We start from the raw sequence: 22,413 nt of genomic DNA, 5'->3' as shown, positions 1-22,413 counted from the left end.
TGCTTCTTCTTCTTCTATGTGTTACTTGGTGGATCACAAACCAGATTTAAAGGTGCATATTGCCAGTTACTTTTATGGAATGTGTAGAATCATGGCATTAGATCATTTAAATACGGATAGATAGCTAGCTAGACTTCCCAAGCCTCTTCTGATTTCCCTGAAATCAGGATTTTAAACTCCATTCCTGCTCTGTCTCATGTCATTCTCAATGTCTCCCTTTCTGAATTACATTTACTACAACAATGCATGATAATGCAGGGTTTCTTGTTGATTTTTTTCACTCTATGACGTTTTTCTTTAAAATAAAACAGCAGTCTTTTCGGTAAACTGACTGTTTATCAGTGATACAGCTAAGACGGAAGAAATATGAGTGCATGTTTGAGTGTTTCTTTGTGGCAGCACTAGTCACAGGAAGGAAAAGGTTGCCAATCCTGATCAACATCCTACACTTATTTCAGAGGTGAGGGTAGAGAGCCATGAATAATGCCGCCTCATATAGGTGCAAAACATCTGTTTGTGGGTTCAAATGTGCAAGCAATGGCAGAAATGTCTGCACTGAAGTGGGGAGTAATATTTAGCCCTCCATGCATATGCATGAGCGTGTGCACATATGGCACAACCAACCTGCACCCTGCCAAGAATATCTAGGGGTGCATTAGTGCAAACAGGCACGACTGTCACTCATAGTGAGTCAATGTTTGTGTATATGGTGTGCCTGTGTGAAATTTTTCTCTTTCTCTCTGTATGTGTATGTGTGTATATATAGAATCAGTCCGTGGGCTCTTCTCGACCCCACCCACTCCCCGCTTCCTCTTCTGAGAATGGGGAACGAGGTTGTGTTTATCAACAGTGTGCAGAGCCCACACATGCAAACAAGGCTTGGAGCTGGCTTTTTTTTTTTTTTTTACAGCTTTTACAGCCACTAACACATGTGTAACATCTATGTAGATGGTGAAAACATGGCAATAACTCACTGACCTCAACACACATGCAATATCACACACACACACAAGCTGCCGGCACATGCCTCTCTTCCTCTGGCTCTAAGCTGTAAAAACAGCTGAATGCCTTTTCTCCTCCACGGGGGGGGAGTCATTCAGGTGAGGCGGGGGGCAGCTGTCTGCCGTCAGAAGAGATCAGAGGAAAGTGTTGCCAAACATTTTCATAGGTTCCACATTCTCACATGTGCCTCCAATTTCTCTGCTTATGAAGCAAGCAAAACAAAACAGCAGGTATGCTTTCATAAGGTAAGGACAATTCTTCTGCTTTTACGTGCAGAACTTCGTCCTGATGCAAGTCAAAACTGAGAAAAGCATTGCGACTAAAGCATTCTCACACAGCTTTGTTCGGCCATGTATATGCTACACTTCCTTCTTACCCAATACACAGGATCTGATGTCATCACCTCTTGTGCAAGCAATCCAAGCAAAAGCCATGGATGTTCCAGCCGAGTGCAAAAGCTAAAGGGTACCCACTGAGCCTTGAGATGAAGACCAGGCAAACTGAGGTCAACATTTCATGGCCATATGAAGATCTTAATGTTACATTAAGGAGGAAAAGGAAATGCTCAACAGGCCTGAGACTGTGTGGAAATGACTTCTGACTTAACCACAAGTTACACACCTGACTTCTAGAATGTAAGCAGCCATGAACTGAAACCCCGACTTCCTCAAACGCTCTTGGGTCAACAGAGGTGAAGATCATTGATTTTATTGACAACTAAACTCCATGTCTCATCAATCCTCATTAGAGGCCTGCTATACCGATTTCCTGGACAAATCCAGATAAGACCTTGAATGTCTCCTCTGGCCTGCAGAGCACTGCTCTACACAGGCTCTAAAGATAAATAGCATTTTGGATCTCGCAGGGCTGAGGGCAGCACTGATACAGTGTGTACTTCCATGGCGACATGCAGCTCACACACACAGCCAAGCTCACGGCCGGACATCACATGTATACATAATACATGAGAAAGTATAAGATGAGGGGCAGTGTCCTGTTTCTCCTCCAGAACTGCTGACCTGTGCATCCCCTCCAACACACATACACACACACACTGTGGGGCAAGTCCTCATCTAATGAATCCAAACCCGTATCCCTCTGCTGAGTGTGCGTCTACTGCAGCCAAGTGCACTGAGTGGGTAGATGGGCTAGCAGCACTCAATAGAGGACAGACTGCTTTTACCCCTGCCCTGACAGAAATCCTGTACTGCTCTGATCCTCTGATCAGGTGCGCCACTGAGCAGCTGCATGGAGACGTTACTGTGTTTTCTATGTCAAAGAACTTGGGTTAGAAGATCTCCTCCATTCAACCCAGACTTCACATTCAGGTTTAATGGAATGAAGAAATGGAGCAAACCATGCCCTGAGGGTTTTCAAGTTATGCAACAATATTATGTTGTTCGTCATCAAGACATCTACACACCCAAAAAAAAAAAAAAAAACAACAACAACAACCTCTTACTACTGTTCAAAGCCTCTACAGCACTTTGCTACCAAACACATGAAGGAACCACTCGGTTTTTGCTGACAAAATGTTGCTGCACCCGAGCGGCGTCTCTAAGTCTGCACAGGCTGCTGGTAACGAGCTCATCAGTGGCTCAGCAGCACGGCTCAGCAGCACGGCTCTCTGGCGCCCTCCAGTGGTGACATTTAATGGACTTTTAATGCTACTGGATTTTGTGAACATGAGGTAAACCATTTCTGCCATTGTCACTTTCTTTTAACTTACGTTAGCGAGCTTTAAAACTGACTTACCCTTGGTGCTTTGTCTCCTCCTCTGTGTCTGTCCCCGTGGACGTGCTTGTTACCGGTCAAACGCTGTCACACTGCACCAACATTTATCCTGCTGGGGAAACTTCAGTATACCAACATAAAAACAGGTCTTGTTGTATTTTTAGCCGTTTGGAAACCGTAAAAGAAAAAGGCTGGAGAAATAACAAGGCGCACGCACCACGACCACTCACGAGCACCTGAAGAGGCTAGTGACGTCATGTACGGCAATAAGACAAAACTAAAAAAAAAATAAAAATCAATAAAAATCAATAATTTGTGGAATTAAGCCACTTTATTTTATTAGTAGTTTGACTGTATTTTCACCGTGTGATATACTATATTACTTGAGGTAGAAAACATTACTGATTAACCTTACCTTATAAAACTGCTGCTCATTAAGAAAACAGGCCTCAAATTTCAAATACATGCCATTAGATCAACTGTAAATTTAAAAAAAAAAAAATATGGCATTGTCTAGGGATTGTCTAGTAAGTGCACCCTGAATTACAATATATTACCACAAAAACGTCAATATTTAATAATTAAACATTTTCTTCTTTATGAAAATAAAAACGTCTCAATTATTGATTATTTTATTTTTATTAAATATGTTCTTTTTTGTACTTATTTCATATTGGAACTTAGATCTTTGGTGTATTATGAATTCATATAATGTTAACGTATTTTAGGTTCAGTAAAGAAAAGAGGACAGGCTACATTGACTCAGGTGGTGCACTACACACACATTTTCCATTACATTACAGAAGAATTTCTTGTTTCTGTTAGGGTTTTTTCATGGCTGTTACAACTTACAGTCCTGGTCTAAATGATTAGAAACCCTGAATTTAAAGCACATAATTCAGAATATCTTCAGAAATAAATGAGCCGATTTTGTAAAACCAGAATATTTTAATAAAATGTCCATTGTTACTGAGCAAGAGAAAAAACAAAAAAAACAAAAACTTACATAATTGTGAAATGATACAAGCACAAAATGAATCCCAGACACAATTACTGGCACCTTTCACTAACACTTAGCAGGTAGTAAAACCTGACAACAACAACAGCCCCTAAACATTTCTTGTAGCCAACTAGAAGCTTCTTGCACCTGTCTGCTGGAAGTTTCTGCCCCTCTCCCAGTCACATTCTGCTTCCCAGTTCCCTTCGGCCCCTGTCTCCGGCCCCTGCACTCTTCTGTCCCCTTCATTTCCCAAGACCTGCCATTCTTCATCTTCCCACCAGATGTCCCCAGACTTCCTGTCACATCCAGCTGCTCACCTGTTTCACATCTCCAATCACCTGAGCTTCCCTCCTCAGTCCCACACCTGACTTCAGTTCCCTCATCACCCAAGCCACTAATTATACCTGGCATTTTTTCACCAGTTTCTTGTTGGACCATCTGCTTATCTTCCTATTCCCTTGTGTGTAAAATGCTGTTGTGTGTATGTGCCAATACTTTTCACCAATGCTGTACACTGGTTTGTAATTGGAAAAAAAAAACACCTTAAAATCTTTGCACATTGTCCAATTGACAGTGAGTGAACATTAAAAAAATGGGATTGAGGGAAAGAATATATAGTTGCCCCACAAAGCTTATATCAACATTAAACTTTGAAACAAACAAACAACTTAATAATAACTCAAAAAGGAAACATGTTCTTCCTGGCTGGCTACATTAGACCTACACAGATAAATAGGAAAATCTCTTTATTAGAAATTTCAATACAGGGAGGAAATGCAATTTCAAATCTTGGATTTCTTTTTTAAGTTTATTTTTTGTTGTACAAGTGTGACACTATCTTCATTAAAGAGTGAACAAAAGCAGTTTTTTTATAAGCAAGAAATACTATACATTTCAAGTTTCAGTTGCCAAGAGAAAGGATATTGCACAATTTTAAGAGAAGAAGAGTTTTGGGAAAGAGTTTACTGTTTATAGGGAGTGTGTGTGTTGAGGAGGACAAAGAGACATCCGTTTCTTTCCTCGAAAGAGATGTACGCCTCTGAGCAATGCTCTCAACTCCCAGATGGGGACTCGAGTGATAAAACTGTGATTTTACTAAGGGTGTCTGTTTACTGTATAACTCTTCCTGTTTGCAACTACCCCCTGGAGCTTTATCTGCAAGAAAAAAAATATGATCATTATCCTCTTTCTCACAATCTCAGTGTTTGCGTCAGTGAAATGATCACATCTAAACTCCTCATTAGGCTTCAAGCTGAGTTAAGCACCAGTTACATCCAGGCTTCATGAGTCAGAACCAAACTGTTAAATACAATTAAGTAAAAAATAATAATAAACATTTTAAATATTCTCAGTATTCATTGGAAAATAAGACATCACTAAAATTCTAACAAAACCAATCACACATATTGCAAAAGTATTTGAAAAGTAGGTTTTGAAAAATTATTTTTCAACCAGTCAGGACAAGTTAAAGCCACCTGGTGAGTCATCACAATGTGTCAATCAAATAAAGGTGCATTCAAAGTGAACCACAGTGGAACCAGAGTGAAAATAAATACAAAACATTACAAAATCTAAATTCCAATTTACTTAGTCATAGCGCTAACACTAAAAGCACACACACAGCAGTTCACCCTTATTGTTATCTCATCTAGATACAGTAGCCGTCGCTGTTTACATCCCCATCCATCAAAGTCTCTTGCTGCCATGGTTACTCCAGTTCAGGAATGCCATCTTTCCAGTCAGGGCTGCCAGTCGCACACGATAAGCATCACAGCAACACTGGAGGAGCCGGGCTGAAACTCCCAGGGAACACAGTGATCCCCGGTGAGAACGTCCCCACCCACTCCTCAGATGGCGCTGTCACAGGAACAAGAGCGCACCGGGCTATCTCATCACCAGCGCCTGACAACCTGCTGCGGGGGCCCCAGGAGTTCATTATGACCTCCATTCCCTTTCAAACTCACAGGTTATTAATGGCACCCAGCTGCGTAGGGGAATGGCCCGTCATTTCTCAGTGCTCATGTATAAATAGGTCACTGATGTCGCCACATGTAGCTCTCGGGGGGGCGGCGGGGGATTGACAGCTAGCAGCAGAGTCAGAGAGAAAATCTATGACCCACACAGCTCTGGGAAAAGTCAAGGAATGGGTGTTTTGTTTTTTCCTTTTTTTTTTTTTTGGTTTAACGGCAGGATTCATACACAGTTTATTCCAACAGGAAATAAAAGCATGTCCGATCCAGGTGTTTTTAAAGCTTCATCAGTTTCTGCTGCATTCTTCTTCATAAAGTGCTTTTTCATCATTCTATCAGTCATGTTAAAAAAAAAGTCACATTTTCACCACTGTGGTGAAAATGAGGCATAAAGGATAAGGTCCATCTCTCTGAACATACTCTTATAAAACAACTATTAAAAATAAAGACCATTTTCCAGCAATGTCCCACTGGCTCTTCTACGTGGAGAATTTGTAGACTAGAGGTGCTACTTAGTGTATCTTCCGAGGCTTGACGTGGCCCTCAGTGGTTTCTTCTGGCCCTTGGGGAATTGCCGCAGAACAAAGTCAAAGTTTGCCGTGGTGGACATGGCATAGAAGACGTTCGCTTTATCTGGTATGAGCAACTCTGAAAAGAGAAAAAAAAAAAAAAAACAAGAGAAGCTGTCAAAAGAGGTTTCAGAGATTCTATTCATAGTGGAGTATTTTCCATGTTATTCTGTTCTGACCTCTCTCCGAGGAGATGACCTGTGTCAGGGTGAACTCCTGCCAGTTCATGTGCTCAAGGTGATGCTTTTCCAGTGCCCTTTGAATCACCTGAGCAGTTTTGTCTTGGCTGGTCAACTATGAAAGACAAAGAAAGACATAAGTGCTATAAAATACACTTAAATGAAGGAGGAAGTTTTTGCTGGAGAAAATGACTTCACAACACGGATGGAGGTGCATTAACTGTTTGCTTCATTCAAATGCTGAAAGAGTAGCATTGTAGTGGAAGAAGTATTTATGTTCTGATAATAAAGTCTATCTCAACTCAAACATGCATACTGAATGTTTCACCTGTGCAGAATGATGCATGTGCAGAGTTTGTTTTCACAATAATCTGTTTTACTGTGCACGTGTATGAGCAAGCACAATTTTGTCATATTACAACTAGTTTGAAAACCATTTGTGAGCCGATATTCAAGTTACAGGTGTGTGATGTGGAAACTTGAAGCCACCAGTGTCTACATGCACTGACTTTTCAGTGCAGTAGGAAATTTCTTTCACCCAGGAGTTAAACTTTTGAGATGAAAAATATTTGCATATTCATATATTCTAGATTTTTCAATAAGGGAGAAACAGGAGATGTAAATTTCATCATTTAAAACCTTTTTATATACATCTAGTATTGATGTACAGTGTTTTCTAAGTATCTAAAGTGGTTTAGAGCTAATATTTTGAAATCAATACTTGAGGATAAACTCACCAGGATGCTTTTGTACATGTTGCCATTGTTCTGGGCCAGGTCCACGCTCACCCTGACTATGCAGGAGTCAGCCACCTGGCGGTTGTACACAGGCAGGGAGGTCATGGACACAGAGCGTTTGTGGTGAGAGGACAGAGCGGATTTTGGCCGTGCGCCGCCGCATGACGAGGCTGGGGAGCAAAGGTCCGTCCGGCAGTCAGGAGAGGAGCTGGAGGGAGTAGGGGAGTCTGGAGAGGACGCCGTGGAGGAGCAGGGGGAGGATGAGGAAGAGGAGGAGGAGAAGGCCTCACACACATTGTTGCATGAGCTGTGAAAGGACTGCAGAGAAGATGACAAGAGAAAGAATAGAGATGAGTGACACTGGGAATATGGTCATAGCCTTTGTAGTGGAGACTTGTCAAAGGGTGTACTCCACCTCTCGCCCAGTGTCGGCTGAGACTGGCCCCAGCTCCACAACCGACCCTCAAAAGAAGGAGTATGTTTATGGATGGATGTTCTACAGAGAACAACTAAGCTATTGAGCCACTGTGCAGCAGTGAGAACTGAGCACCATTACACAATTCCCACTCCAGCTCAATGAAGGACCTGCTCATTTGAAATTGCACTTATTGAGGACTCAAGCTAGTTTCGATGTAAAGAGGGTCATTAGTGAAGCGAGATTATGTAAGTTTCCCAGTTTTAAAAAGCCATTCAGTGTTTTCTACTTCTCATTAGAGATGCTTCAGGGTTTGTTTGACTACTTAAGACAGGACGATTGTTTGTGAAGTGTAAATAGTGGATGTTGTGCTGAACACAGAGACCCATTAGATGAAGGCACAGCATGACAAAGCGTCCAACAAAGACACCACTGTTTACGCCATAAAGGACAAAGGACGGACAGAAAACTAGGCTACGAGACAATGAGGCACATACATACACATATACACACACACACACACATACACACACACAGAAACAGCTGTTTACCTGCAGTCTGATGGAGCAGGCCGAGTTTGGCGAGGAGAGATCCTCCATCTCAGATCCACTGGATCCAGAAGATGAAACGCTGATCTGGTCAGCAGGGAGTTTCTTCGAACCATCACTCGCCGTCAGGAGACTGAGGACAGAGATTTCACTTGAGCTTGTGTCAAAGAAGGCAGACGAAACTCATTCCATGATGATATAAAAGTTGTTTTTATTTAATTATATAATAGTATAGATTTTTTAAAATCTTTTACTATAGATCAGCACTGAATACAACAGAATGTATTCCTGTAATAGCAAAACAAAATGGGTTCACAACTACTGTTTGTTCCAGCTGTGACATTAAAGTGTAAGTGCTGCGTGCAGGTCTGTGTGCACAGCAAAATGTGCATATGCTGCGTGTGTTTGAATATTCAAATTAGACCAGAGCACGATAGTCACCTGGAGAGCTTCTTTGTGAGTGTGCGGTGGCTCCAGAGAGTTGGTGAACACAGGTCCACTGGAGGCTCCAGCTGTCTCGACAGTTCATAGCTGTAACGTGACAAACATGAACACTGAAAATCCCCTCGGCCAGATTTTTATGAATCAGATTTTGTGATTGTTGTGGCTGGCGCAAAGTAGAGAGTGAACACACCACTGTTATGTAATGTGACGTAGTTTTAATTCACAAATACAAAAATTACTCATTTGATTATTTATAACATAAAGGTAATATTGGACCCTTTGGTATGTGTTGCTTAAACTGCTTGTACCATAAACTGCATCACTACTGAGTTTAGTCATGTGGATGTCATAAACATGACCTCCTCCACCTGTGACAGCATTACATCCATACCTCAACTGATAACAAGCACTGATTACCTGACAAGATGACATATATTAGTGGGACGGGACATTTTGACTGTGTAAATACCAGATTACCAAATTTTTATTGGGCTTTCAGCATGGTTTCACTTTTTTTTTTATTTTCTGGCCCCCATCTCACCTCTCCTGGTCAGTGAGCAGCTTGTATCCCTGCAGCCAGGCAGCGATTCTGGGGTGATGGGGCAGGCTGTACTGGGAGCAGGACGCCTGCAGCACACGGATCTGTGACAGAACCTCAAATTCCTGCAGGGACAGACAAATAAACAGATAAACAGAGTGACAGAGACGGTAAGGTGTCCTGCTTCCAGTTATCTGTGTGGTTGCATAACCTGCCTGGAGCGACGAGGTGATACAACATGAGACTTTGAACGGCTACAAAGCTGCAGTAAACTGTTTCTTGAAGACGTGTAAATGTTTAAAAAGCCAAACCAAAGATATCTGGCATTCAGCATGTCATACTAAAAAACAAGTGTCAGAAAAATGTCCAACCTACTCTGTTTACTTTGACAGTGCAAATACACACAAGCATGTAGTGCTGACAGGATGTTATGTGGAAACCTTTCTACTTTGTTTTTGACAACTGTGAAAAGAAACCAGGACATAAAAGATTACACAAAGAGGAACCACTCACCCTCCTTCTCTTCTCAAGGTTTATGAGCCCACCCTGCCAAAAGAGTAGAACAGTGTTTATTTATTGCATTTAGCAATTATTAATTATATCAAGAAATGGACAGAAACACTACAGTAACAATTTATTCTAACATCCCCTACTTAACAATTGACTATATAGTATAAAACAGCTGTAAATGTGACTATATTTTACATGAACATGGAGTATTGAATTTTTATTTATTAATGAACACTACTTCTTCACTCTCCATCACAACTGAGCAAAGCTAAATGTCTTTGAGGGAGAAATGTTTTTGTCAAACTGTTTTCGAGGACAAGAATAAACCTCCCTCGAACCCGTTTATCAGCTGTAGTATCAGTATCTTTTGTGTGCGTAGTATGCGTAGTCATACAATTCAATACGATTATCTCTATGTTGTGCGGTGTTATCAGTAATTCATTAACTGTTCATACAGCAGTCACTGATGCTGATGAAGTTATACTGCAAAGCTAAAGAGTTAAGACTTAAATCAGACTTTTTGACATCTGTTTTACCTTATTTAAAATATTTTGCTATAGGTGTGTAATTTCAGTGAAGAAAAGCTTTAAAAGTAAACCTGCAGTAACTACAATTCTGAGATTAGAAAAAGAAAAACAAAGTAACTCCACTCTGGGTTGGCTGAGTGGGTGGACTCCAGAACTTTCTCTGTCACAGAGACAACTCACTAGACAGCCAAAGCAATACAGCTGTATCAAACTAGCTGATGAGACAGCCCCAGTTAGCCTTAGCTAAAGCTGAAAATAGATCTACTTATGATATTTTACCACACAGTGTATAGTAAACGTAACTTAAAGTATTAATATCACACAGTGGAACTGTTACTCAGGCTACATTGTGTACCTCCACAGTGTCTGGCAGTGCAGTGTCCAGCATGGTGAGGACGGTAAGATAGGTACCCAGGTAAGGAACCACTCCACTGGAGGTACTCTGCAAAGAAACAACACGTATCACTGTACTTGTTCATTTGTGTCTTTCAAATCCAGGCATTAGCATTAGCTCTTTTTTTTTTTTTTAACTCTATTGAACGGGTTGAGGTTGGACGACACTCACAGAGGGCACGTCCCAGTTAGAAGCTCTGCGGGTTCATTTTACGGCCCAGGAAAATGTGCATATGACTCATAAAAGACCCCAGTCTAGTCTATTATTACTATCCTATAATCCTGGTGATCTGAGGCCATTTGAAACTTGTTCAGCACCAAGCGAGGCTAAAGATAGGTTTGGGCCTCTGCCATGCCAGAGATACTCCACCCACACTGAGAGAAATCAGCTCTCTTGTGGCTTTCAGAGATGTATCGTATGAGAGGGATTTTGCATGTGTCTTTTTAAAAAGCTGAAACTAAACCACCACCTCAGGTCGAATGACTCTGACACAATAGCACACAGTAAAAGGATCATACATGGCAACTCTATGACTGTAAGATCATTGCAGAGTTTGTGGCAGGGAAAGAAAGTTTGCTGCTCAGTGTTTTGGTTGAGCCAGGCCTCAGTGATATATGGCACCAGGCTTCAAGTCATGTCTTCAAAACATCTCAACTCTTTTCTCATAGGGAGCTATGGCTTACCATCTGTCTGGGGATCGGACACCGCTTGGATATCTTTGGAGAAATGTTATCCACAGCTGCTTGGCCTCCATCCTGTAAAAGAGGGTCATAGACACAGCTATATTCAGATGAAGGTTATAGGCGCACACATCGGCCCATTATCAAAATAAATGAGTGATTAGAAAAATATCTGTCTGTGTATTTTTAAATGAAGCATGTGAGAAAACTGTGAAGGGGCTTATGAAGCAAATTCTTCAAAACAAGAAAAAGTTTTTATTACACATTAACTTATAGATCCTGTTTAATAGTTATCCTGTGGCAGGGAGGGAGGCCACTCCCAAACCTCTTGAGTCTTTGTCTGTAGTATCTGTATTAGGAAACAGCCAATAGGCTCAGCTGCATGTACAATTGATTGTGTTTACACAGATAAAACCTTCCTTTGTAACAGGGCAGTGTCTGAATACAACTACAATTGAAAGTGAGACGGAGGAGAACAACAAGATTAAAATGATTTCCTGGTGAAGAACCTCTTTGAACTTTTTTGTGAAGCTGCAAATTCTAGTGTAAGTTGCTTGGTTGTTGTGTACAGAGAGTACCGAGTGATCTATTGACTTTAGAGTCCTTTCACTGTAACTAGACACAAGACGCCTCTGACGCAGTTGCCTAAAGGAGACTACATAAAAGAAAAAAAAGGAACACAATGTGCTTGAGGCCTCCGGTTTCCCATTAACGCACTGTAAATATTAACTGAAAAAATGAATCTTTGTAATAATTAAAAGAGAAAATCCATGCATAGGAAGAAAGTCATTTCCAAACATGTTTTCAGTGACATACTTTGTACTATGTCCTCAGCAGTTCATACTGTTTGTTTGTTCTGTTTGTTTGTCTGTTCTGTTTATGGTCACATGATTTTGGATATTAAAGACCCTATCTATATACACTCAACTTCAGCTGAAGTAGTCCCGTGCTGGTTCTACTAAAACTGGTTCTATTAATTGTTTAAGTAGCCTTCAGTTCAGCTCACTGACTGTTCTTTTTTTTGTTTGTTTTGTTTGCTGGGATTTAAAGTGCGTAGCAGATTGCATGCTTAGATGTACCATAGATAAACTGTATCCATTTCCTATGGAAATTCATGGTTTCCTTTTATCAGCCACTTTTGTCAGGTATACACAGCATTTAAATATTTATCTTAACTATGACTGGTATCACCACTTAACACTATTTTACAGACAATTTTACAGTTGCGATATGTAAGCATTATCAATACTTTATACAAGATGTATATTACTAAACTGACTACTGTAGCCTAATAGCTAAGTAGCATAACTAACAGATTAACATTTGACAGACTAACAGAGGAGTGTAGGCTTCATGACCTATGCACCTGTGTGGTAACACTGTAAACAATGAAGTAAATGTAGGCTGTTTTTTTGTGCAACAAGTGGTTTCCTTCTCACCTCCCCCAGGAGCTCTCTGTTGGTTAGGACACAGTTCTCATCAGGGAAGGTTTCGCAGAGGTTATTAAATGAGGCCATGCTATCCCTACAAAAAAAAGAACAGAAACATGCAACTATATAATCCAATATCAGATACTTTAATAATTAACTATCATCCACAATAACTGGTGTTAAAGTTTTAGATTTAATTGAATGGTCCACGACCAGATGTTTACATCGTAAAGACGACAACATGAAGTTATGCTTCACCTGTCCTTGACATTATAATAGATTACTACAATGCTCATGACCTGACGCAGAATATGGGTCACACAAAAAGCAAGACATTTGCTGACTTGCTCTGTCAGTGACACTGAATTGCACTGGATGAGGGTTCAACGCCCTCATTAAAGAACAATTATGTAGAACACGGTATAAACACAACCATAGAGACAAACAAAAACGGTGACCTTAGGAATGACAATAACCTTATTCAACCTTACCTGTTAACAGCAGCCCAGGTCTTTCTCAGCCTGTAAACTGCATTGGACTGAAGGGCTGACAGGATCGCCCTGAGAGAGGAGAAGTTCTTCAGCCGACGACAGTCCTGCAGGAGGAACATTTAGCATTCAGTGGACTCGCTTCATTTCAAACCAAATATTCCAGTAATCATGTTTTGTGTTGATGATTGTTCTTGTTAAACAAAGGCTGAGTTCATGGGGTTCTTATAAAGTCTTAGATTTGGCTGAAACCTTTAGTCAGACTCTGAATGCAGCCTAATATTCAGTCACTCTGACTGACCTGTGCTACTCTGATCCACTTCTCTATGATGCGGGCCCTTTGCACCGGAGTAGTGGGAGGCCGGCTGGAGGAAGTGGGACTGGAAGTGGGGTCTGTAGGCTGGCAGAGCAGGGACATGATGACCTGGTTGGTGACGGCATTGAACTGTGCGATGGTGGCGCGGATGGTGGGAGACATGTTCTCCTTTTTGTCTCTTTGAGACCACACACAGCCCAGACACTGGTAAGGCACCACTTTAACAAACAGAGCCTGAAACGCCATAAAAAAAAAAACAATCTTCAGCCTTTAATCATCAATGTAAAAATAACTGATGTGTAAATGTGGAGCATAAAAAATATATCCTCTCACGTACAGAATCTATTCGGGTGAGCTGTTCGGCGACAGATGCAGCAGAGAAATCCATGATACCACCTTGATCCACAGAGTTTTCAGATCCTGAATCCTCATCATCAGATCCCACCTCCTCTTGTTCCAGATCTGCCGGGGCAGAACTGACATTTGTCTCAGTTTCTGAAGAAACACACAAAGAAGGAATCAAGAAAAAGTGAGCCTGGCTTTTTGCAGGAGGATTGTTAACAGCTATGATGACAGTGAACAAAGGTCTTATCACTTTTGGTGGTGTTATGTGGTGGAGGATCACCTTCTTTCTGGAACCTCTTGAGCAGCACCTCAGCTTGCCCAGCCAAAGAGCAGAAGTTGGGTTGGGTACGCATATTGTCATGCACTGCAGAGCTGATCCTCAGGTGATCCAACAGCAGCCTGAGTGCCAGGTGCATGGGAGGATCCCTGAAGTCCTCACTGTACTCATCCAACCATGTCTGGACAAAGGCCAACAGGGGACTGGGGAAGCAGCGGAAGAGGAATTACATATTAACTGTTTGAACAACACTTTAAAACCAGAGTGGCATAGCAGAAATGAACTGGATAAGGGTCAAAGTCTAAGTAAACATCTTCAAAAAAGCTGATCACAGGAAAGGTCATCCACCTACCTCCTGTAGCATTCACTGTTGTCTAGATCTGAGGAAGCACTGTCTCTATAAGAATGAAAACAGGGTCAAAAACATGCAAAGACAGAATAAAAAAAAGTCACAGTGCATTTGGCGCTACCCTTCAGACTGTTGTTTATATCCTTTTTTTTTTAAATTGTTATTTGTCCCTGCCCAGCTGCTATCCTAACCCTGACCTCAAGTCGTGCCAGCCACAGCCTAAAACCGCTCTGTGCACAATTGCTGTTGTTGAAAGCCTCTCGATAATGAGCACCTGTTAGGTACTCATTATTACATCAAAGCTGAGAGGAGAGGGTTGCTTTGTCAGGTAAACAATGTATAAAAAGACTCTGACACAACATGGTGACTTTGCATGTACAACAGCCCAAGAGATGGGTCTTAAATTGTAGCTCTTCATCATATTCAAAGAAGGCTGTCCTTTCTTATTTGGGGAAGATAAGCAGAGAAAGAGGCTAAGCTATGCTAACATGTTAATGTGAGAATATGAATGAGGGAGAACTGAAATTAAGCATATCTTAATTCAGTTATCCATTAAAGGATTAGCTCCAGATTTTGAGAGATGCGCTTACTTGCTTTCTTGTCAAGATTTTAGCAGACAAAGCACAGCTGTCGTGTCCATATGCTAACTGTGAAGCTACCACCAGCAGCTGGTTAGCTTAGCTTAACACAAAAACTAGAGACAGGAGGAAACAGCTAGCCTTCTTTCTGGTCTTTATGTTAAGCTAAGCTAACCTGCTGGTTGTAGCTTCGTATTTGCCGTACAGACATGACAGTGGTATCAGTCTTCTCATCTAACTTTCAAAAGGAAGTGAATAAGTGAAAAACAGACAAAACCAGACATACAGTGGGACAAGAAAATACCTCTGAAAGAGCAGCTCTATGAGCTTTGAGGTACTGGTAAAGGTTCTGTATGTGGAGAGGATGATCTTGCCATAATCCTGCTCCTGGCAGCCGGGGTCGAGGAGCTGATTCACAAGCAGGTCCAGGGTAGCGGCCTTCAGACGCCGCACCTTGCAGGTTCGGTACTGGACAAAGGCGCTGCATGAACTTGTCCCACCAGGGTTTGGGGAAGAAGGGACGGGCTCACGACGCAGAGTGACCCCGTAAACTGCGCCGTCCTCAAACTCCTCACCCCACTCCTGCACTGGGTTCTGGCGGTGGTAGAGGTGGAAAATGATGTTTGAGTTTTATATCAACACTCACACTGAGAGAGTGGCTGCCATCCAACGCCCTGCTTGTGTCTTGAAAATATACACGTGCGGGTCAGATACACAAATATATATCTAGTAGTGTTACTGGTCACAACACTAGGGTCAGAGGTTGAGCCATGAGGAGGTAAAAATAGCAGTGAGCCCCCATGGCCAAACTGCCAGGTGAAGCCACATACACACACACAAACAAGTGACACAACACCACAGAGACGCACACTGATCCCATATGAACCACAACTACTACGTAATATTTGCTTACACTCATTACCATCATTTCAAGCCTGTAAAGACTGCACAAACAGGTTAGCGTGTAATGATAATAATTATCAGATGATGCATCAAGCTTACATGCTGGTTTTAGCCTATGTTTGGTTTTGATTTTCACAATTTCCCTGTAGCACAGTGAGCTGAAATTTCCAAGAACTTTTAACATGCAGTACACATGACTGTTTAGGGACAAATACAGGATTATCAAAGGTTAGCACATCAAAGCAACAATACCAGAACAAATGCAAAATGTCAAAGGTCTCAGTTTCCTTCAACATCACGCATCCTCCAATGACCAATGAAAAGAGGCTTGGAGGACTATAGGCTCACTCAGCACCAAGTGTCATGATTTTATACAAACATACTGGGTCCATTACATATTCAGACAAGTGGTGAGACTCTGTTTGATCTCAGCGAGAGCTATCAATCAGTGTTTGAGCAATACCTCCTCCAGAATGCTCAACAGCACTAGATGCGACGTACACAGGGAGAAAATCCAGTGTGAATACTGAGCACCCTGTTCAGCCTTTGCTGCTTGAGAACAAAATTATTATAGCTGCATAATGAGACAGCGGTTGTGTCGCACGGTTTAAAAAGGCTAGTCAAAGGGAGCTACTAAACAATGTGCAGTCTGTGTTTTTATCTTATTAACTATCACCACTGAATTAATATCATCAGTTGTTTCTTCCACAGAGAACATACAGTATCTGTTTAAGCCTAAGGACAGCCATTTTCTTTGTCCTCCATTAAAGGAACTCTCCAGTGATTTGGCATTTTACTTCCAAGAAACTGGGACTCTTGTGAGAGACACATTAAAAAAACAGATCAGTCAAGATCGAAGATATCCTGACTTTTTGTTCCTAGAGTGGGTGAATCTCCAAAAAATGTGCTGGATCCTGCATTTCCCATAATGCTTGTTAGACTTCCCTTGCCCGGTGAAAGTCCACATCTTCCAAACTCCATCCCCGCGTTTGTAATACAGGCTGTTAAATTTTGTTATCCTGCAAGTCCAAGCTGCAAAAACCCTGATAACCCCACTGACATCACAGAAGTGCAACACAAGACGTTATACAACTGCTGCCACAGGCTGAGCTCAACTCATGACAAGTAAACTAAACTAAACTTCATGTGCAAAATCTGTGCAGCGCCCCTTTAATTGTCCAGTGTGTTACATAATAACCCCAGGCTTCAATAACAGCTCTTGGATGACTGATGTCTAATTAATCTGGGTAATATGGAAATGTTTGATAAATCTATACAGCTTCCCTGGAACGAACGCAATCAGATATTCAGTGTCTGCTTCTAAGCTCTATTCAGCATAGAAAATAATGTGCCGTGAGCTTTTATATCTGAGTCATTCTGTTCAACTACACATGCTATTGCATCATAAAAAAAATACATAGTTTTGAAGTTAGTTTTGTTTTATAATTGTCTGTACAATACTGGCTCACAGGCACAAACATGCATGCTGCAGAGGAGATGGAAAACACTGTTTGCTCACAGCAATTATTTAAAATCAGTTATCTACATGACAGGACTTGCATCTTCTTATGAAAATGACTATTTACATTTCTTCATGTAACGGCCCCAGTTTTACTTGTGTGTCTACAGCATCACACAAACCCTATTGTCCCTCGCAGAAGCTAAAATCAATTGTTTCGATTGTTTGCCTTGTGTCCTGCTCTGTGTCAGTGAAGCGGTGGTGGCACTGAACTTAACAGAAAGTCAGATCTAAAAAAGTAAAACTGCATTGCTGTTGTTGTTGGATTGCCTGCAAGCCACAGAGGTAGCAGGCCTCTACAGTATTATGAGTGAAAAAGCAGGGACATCAGATTATGTCTCTCATGCATTAACATTACATTCAACTCACAGAGCTACCTGTTGTTGTTGTTTTTATACAACTGGAACCAAAACCGAAACTTTCGCTACCAGTTATATTGGTATTGATGTTGCTTTCCCGTATTTTATATTTTCATTCAAAACAAACACATCAATATTTTGGGTGCACTTTCCAAAAAGAGCAAGGACATTAGGCACTTTCCACTCAGATTCAAAAATCAAATCTTTTAATTGTGCAACAGATCAAATCGTTTGTCATCCATATGGTTAAAGGATCCTGAAATACCTTCAGAACAGCATAAGGCACTAAGGCACATTTTAGCTGGTATTTCCCTTTTCAGAAAACATGAAGCTTTGCTCTGTGAACTGAATGCAATGGTCAAACATGAGAGGCAGAGACAGACATCATGCAGCTTCAGTACATAATGCCTGTGGACTGCAGATTTGCTGTGGCACAGATTAGGTTTGCAGACATTATAAGAAGGCATGTTTACACACACAGATAAAACTGCAACCAAACAGAAATGTTAGATCCAGGGATATCTCATTCATCAGAATACTTACATTTATCTGCATGTTAGATGACAGAGTAATCACTGAATAACCCTGTTTGTCTCTGTGGAAATAAACTACAGTACAAACCTACAGCTCAGCTGAGTTATTAACCCTGGATCATATCAGACTTACCATTGTTAACTCCCATTTTCCCATCTCGTCTGCTGGGCTAAGGAGTGCTGCTCTCCATCTTGGCAGAAACTCTTGGACTGAAATTCAACTTCCACCTTGCGAAGCAGAAAGTCTAGGGTTTCATCTTGCTATAATAAAAACTTTTTTCTTTTTTTTTTAAATTATCTTATTTAGAACTACATTAACGCGCCTGTGTTACAATTGCAAAGACGAATTTCACCGCAGACTGTTGGCTACATTTTATGCCTCCATAGGAATGTGCTGGGTTTCTCCCAAGTGACGGTCTGTGTCAGAGCGAAGGCGGAGCAGACCCGAGCAGACGGTCCCTCTGGTTTTCTGTCCGAGCAGTGAAGTGGTTTGAACCCACCGATACCCGCCGGCCGGTGTCCTCTCCGCCAGTGGACAGCCGCAGCCCGGCTGAAACTCAGCGAGCTTTATAGTGGGAGGCGACTTTGTGCTGGAAGTGTTGACTGTGGGAGGAGTGAAAGGAGGAGGTGTGTGTGTGTGTGTGTGTGTGTGTGTGTCTGTCTGTCTGTCTATGAGGATAACTTTATGTCAATACTTGTATTTCATTTTAAAGAAATAGCACAACCTTTTGGGAAATATACATAGTGTTTTCTTTGTTTTGTTTCTTTATTCTCTCACAGCAGTTCGCAGTTAGCATAGCTTAGCATAAAGACTGGCAACAGGGGGAAACTGCTAGCCTTGCTCTGTCCAAGGGTAGCAAAATCTGTCTGCTAGCACCTACAGTATAAAGCTCCCTAAATGCTTAATCAGCATAAAAACTTAGATGTAAAAACAACACGGTTCAGCAAGCAGTGACTTGCTGAAGGTTAGCGTCATGCTAAGCTAGGTGAAGCAACAGCTGGCAGCTGATTTGGGAGTGAAATCTAACTCTCAGTAAGAAAATTAAATTCCCTTGAACTTTAAAAAATTTAGCTGTGCAGAATCAGTGTGAACTTCTTTAATTTTGTCTGAATTCGATATCATCTGGGTAAGAGACCTGCTGTCCTCTGTTTCAAGCTGGTATTAGCTTGGTTTGTGCTTGGTAATATTTCATTTCAGTCCAAAAAGCTCACACACTGTTACAGATGAAACTACCCAGAAGTTTTCAGCCAAGCTTTCAGTGGCTGAAAATCTGTTTTACAAAGTTCTCCACTGATTTAATATTGCAATTCAATAAAGTTCATGGACTTGAGACAAGTCAAAGCAGCAGAGACTTTTTTTTTAAAGTTTGTGATGACTTGTCATCCTTGCTTGTAGTCACACTTTCTTTTTGCTGTCCAAACTATGAAAATCACTATCACAGAACCCAGGTCACCTGTGACTGAATACGTTTGTGTGTGTATCTGTGTGTTTATGTTCCAGGCAGCAGATTCCCATTCTGACCTACATGGTGTTGACTTTTCCAGGAAAGTTAAAACATGCTTAGCTTTTCTATGAAAGATTGCTGTTCTTTCCTTTGTGTGGCATTTTGCTCTGCGTCATCCTCACAGGTGATGTATAGTCCTCCTCTTCCTTTCCTAATGTTAACGGACAACAAAAAACATCACATGCACAATAATTTGTCGTCCAACTAACTAGCACCAAAAGTTTTGACCTCGGATTACCAGTAATGTATTAAATATTCGTGCATTAAACACGGTGGGGGTCATATTTAAACCTTTTGTAGTCACAATAACACTGAAGCTACCAACACAAGTGGCGCTCATGTTTCCTCTTCGTCTAAAATCTTGGCACAGGCTTATTTTCTATGTTCCATCCACAACATTTACGCCAGTGCTTTGAGCCCTCTGACGCCTCTAGGTGTGGTTCTTCCTGTGAGTGCCTTTCATTGTTGATAGTGATGGCATCATATTTTAGCCTGAGCTGTAAACACAAACTTGACACCACAGAGTAGGAGCCCCACCTTGACCTGCTATTAACATGTCATCTCTTTTAATGTATTGTATAAGTTCAACTGAAGCGCACTTCCGAAGGTTTGCGCAGACATTGGTCATTCTGGTCCTAGTTATCAAGAAGCTTTTGTGTTGAAAGGTCAGTCAGTCCACTGTTTTTCCTGTAAGGTTGAATATTGTTCGGTTTAGCTGAAGAACAACTTTGGCATCATGTGAACAAGACCAAGAGTCTGCAGCCACAATAGTGACTCACAGTTGTGATTTGAGCAAAAATGCTAACGTAAGCATGCTAACATGTTGTTGTTTGGCAGGTGTCATGTTTACCATGTTCACTTACCAAAAAAAATTGAAATTTTGACACGTTGATGGAGGTACAGTAAAAGTTAAGGGCTCATCAATGTTATTACAATGAATTCTGTAGCAAATCATATGGATATTTCAGTTTGGACCAAAGTACTGAACACATGCCACTAGCATGATGTAAAAACAGGCTACCCGGTATACAATGTGTAGGTGTGTCTCTGTGGAACACACTCAGTCCCAGCTCTGCATGCTGTCTTTTGAGAGCTCTTCAGATTGTGTAAGGCTCTTGAGCCGCAGACCACTGAATATTTTCATGCCTGTCAGGGACTACGAGCTCCTCTTTTGATGCTTGCAGTGACTGAACCTAAGAAACACATTTATTATTCTGGCACCGCCACACTGATCCGCACCACAGGATAATGGACTCCAGGCACCAGAGTGGTTTCAGATATCATGTGGACCAAAAAGAAGTGTTGGCTAACGAGTCCTTGCTCCCACCAGAGAGAAATACAAACTAAAAATCTTAAACAGTTCATGGAATTCAGGTATTTGGTCTCTGGACTGAGGAATTTAAAGACTTCAGAGGAAGGCTGACGCATAAATGCTGTAGTAAGGAATGCAGACAGACAGTTCTAGGTCTTTATCAACACATCCCATGAGACAAATACCTTTTAAAATTCATAGCATTCATGAGCCACATGACCGGGGCTGGCCTTGATAGCAAAGCATAAACATAAAAGTGTGTCACTGACAGTATGTTCAAGGCTTCAACATGTTTGAATTAGACAGATATTGTGAGTCTTAGGAGACCAATAACAGGCAAAGGAGATTGAAGACTTGACTTATATTCATATGTTGGATAGAAACAATATGTTAAATGCTAATGCTGCTCCTTGTCTGCTGGAAGTGTAAATTATAATAATAATAATAATAATAATAGGCTACATTTAATTTATAAGTGCTTTACACTTCAGGTCACAGATCAGTATCCAGGCACTTTTATTACAGCGTAGACTCAGTGATCCTACACAATCCAGAATCACATATCCTACTGTATGTTAGTTTGCATCCCACATGCAGTATGAGAAACTGGACCAAAATGACAGAAGCATCTTTCTGGGGCCAGTCTTTGTATTCACAACTATTTCTGTCCTCTTTAGATTGAAGTTATACAAGCTAAAACATAGGCCAGCGTGTGCTTTGGGTTGAGGGCTTCGTTTGAATTTATATTATGTTTATTAAGTGTCAAAACATGACTCACACCTGATTATCTTCCTTACCAACTTTTATTTAACACATAGTTGCTTGAAATGGAAATGTACTGCTGTCTTACCAAACAGCTGTCTCACTTTTTTTTTTCTTTTTCAGGGTCACCAGGGCCACAGTGGCACATTTCAAATGCATACCGCTCGCTCTCAAGAACTCCACCACTCCCGCTAATGACTCAACCACTCAGGCTGTTCAGGGGTTGTCCATGGAGACTGGAATGAAAGAAACCCCTCATGGGATGAACCTTGTTCACCACTCAGGAGCTCTGACGCAAAACTGCTAAGAAAACAGCATCTTTTGTTATTCCACTCCTCAGTTATCATTCACTGTTTGACTGCAAACATAACTGAGTGAAATCATATTCCCTGGGAACAGAGATGATGCTAATGAGTTGTGCTGCAAGCTTGAACGTAGTTACTGTGTTGATGGACTTCACTGTGTGAAGGTGAAAAAACTGTGGTATAAT

At 41.3% G+C, this 22,413-nt stretch overlaps 1 protein-coding gene across 1 annotated transcript; it reads right to left on the bottom strand.

Annotated features, from left to right (window-relative positions):
- Positions 1-4,467: 4,467 nt before the first annotated feature.
- LOC121197882 (ral guanine nucleotide dissociation stimulator-like 1) lies at positions 4,468-18,887 on the bottom strand. The gene is made up of 17 exons (XM_041061627.1): positions 18,478-18,887; positions 15,335-15,624; positions 14,456-14,500; positions 14,107-14,306; positions 13,819-13,976; positions 13,467-13,715; positions 13,169-13,272; positions 12,687-12,771; positions 11,251-11,322; positions 10,529-10,615; positions 9,650-9,682; positions 9,140-9,261; positions 8,596-8,685; positions 8,158-8,287; positions 7,192-7,509; positions 6,455-6,569; positions 4,468-6,354 (listed from the first exon to the last, which is right to left on the bottom strand). The coding sequence occupies exons 1-17, from the start codon at positions 18,499-18,501 to the stop codon at positions 6,215-6,217; spliced, it is 2,262 nt and encodes a 753-aa protein (XP_040917561.1). The 5' UTR covers positions 18,502-18,887; the 3' UTR covers positions 4,468-6,214.
- Positions 18,888-22,413: the final 3,526 nt, after the last annotated feature.

Source organism: Toxotes jaculatrix, chromosome 18, assembly GCF_017976425.1.
Source record: "Toxotes jaculatrix isolate fToxJac2 chromosome 18, fToxJac2.pri, whole genome shotgun sequence".
Lineage (NCBI taxonomy): Eukaryota > Metazoa > Chordata > Actinopteri > Toxotidae > Toxotes > Toxotes jaculatrix.
The sequence above is the reverse complement of the archived record's forward strand: the minus strand, read 5'-3'. Positions and strand labels throughout refer to the sequence as shown.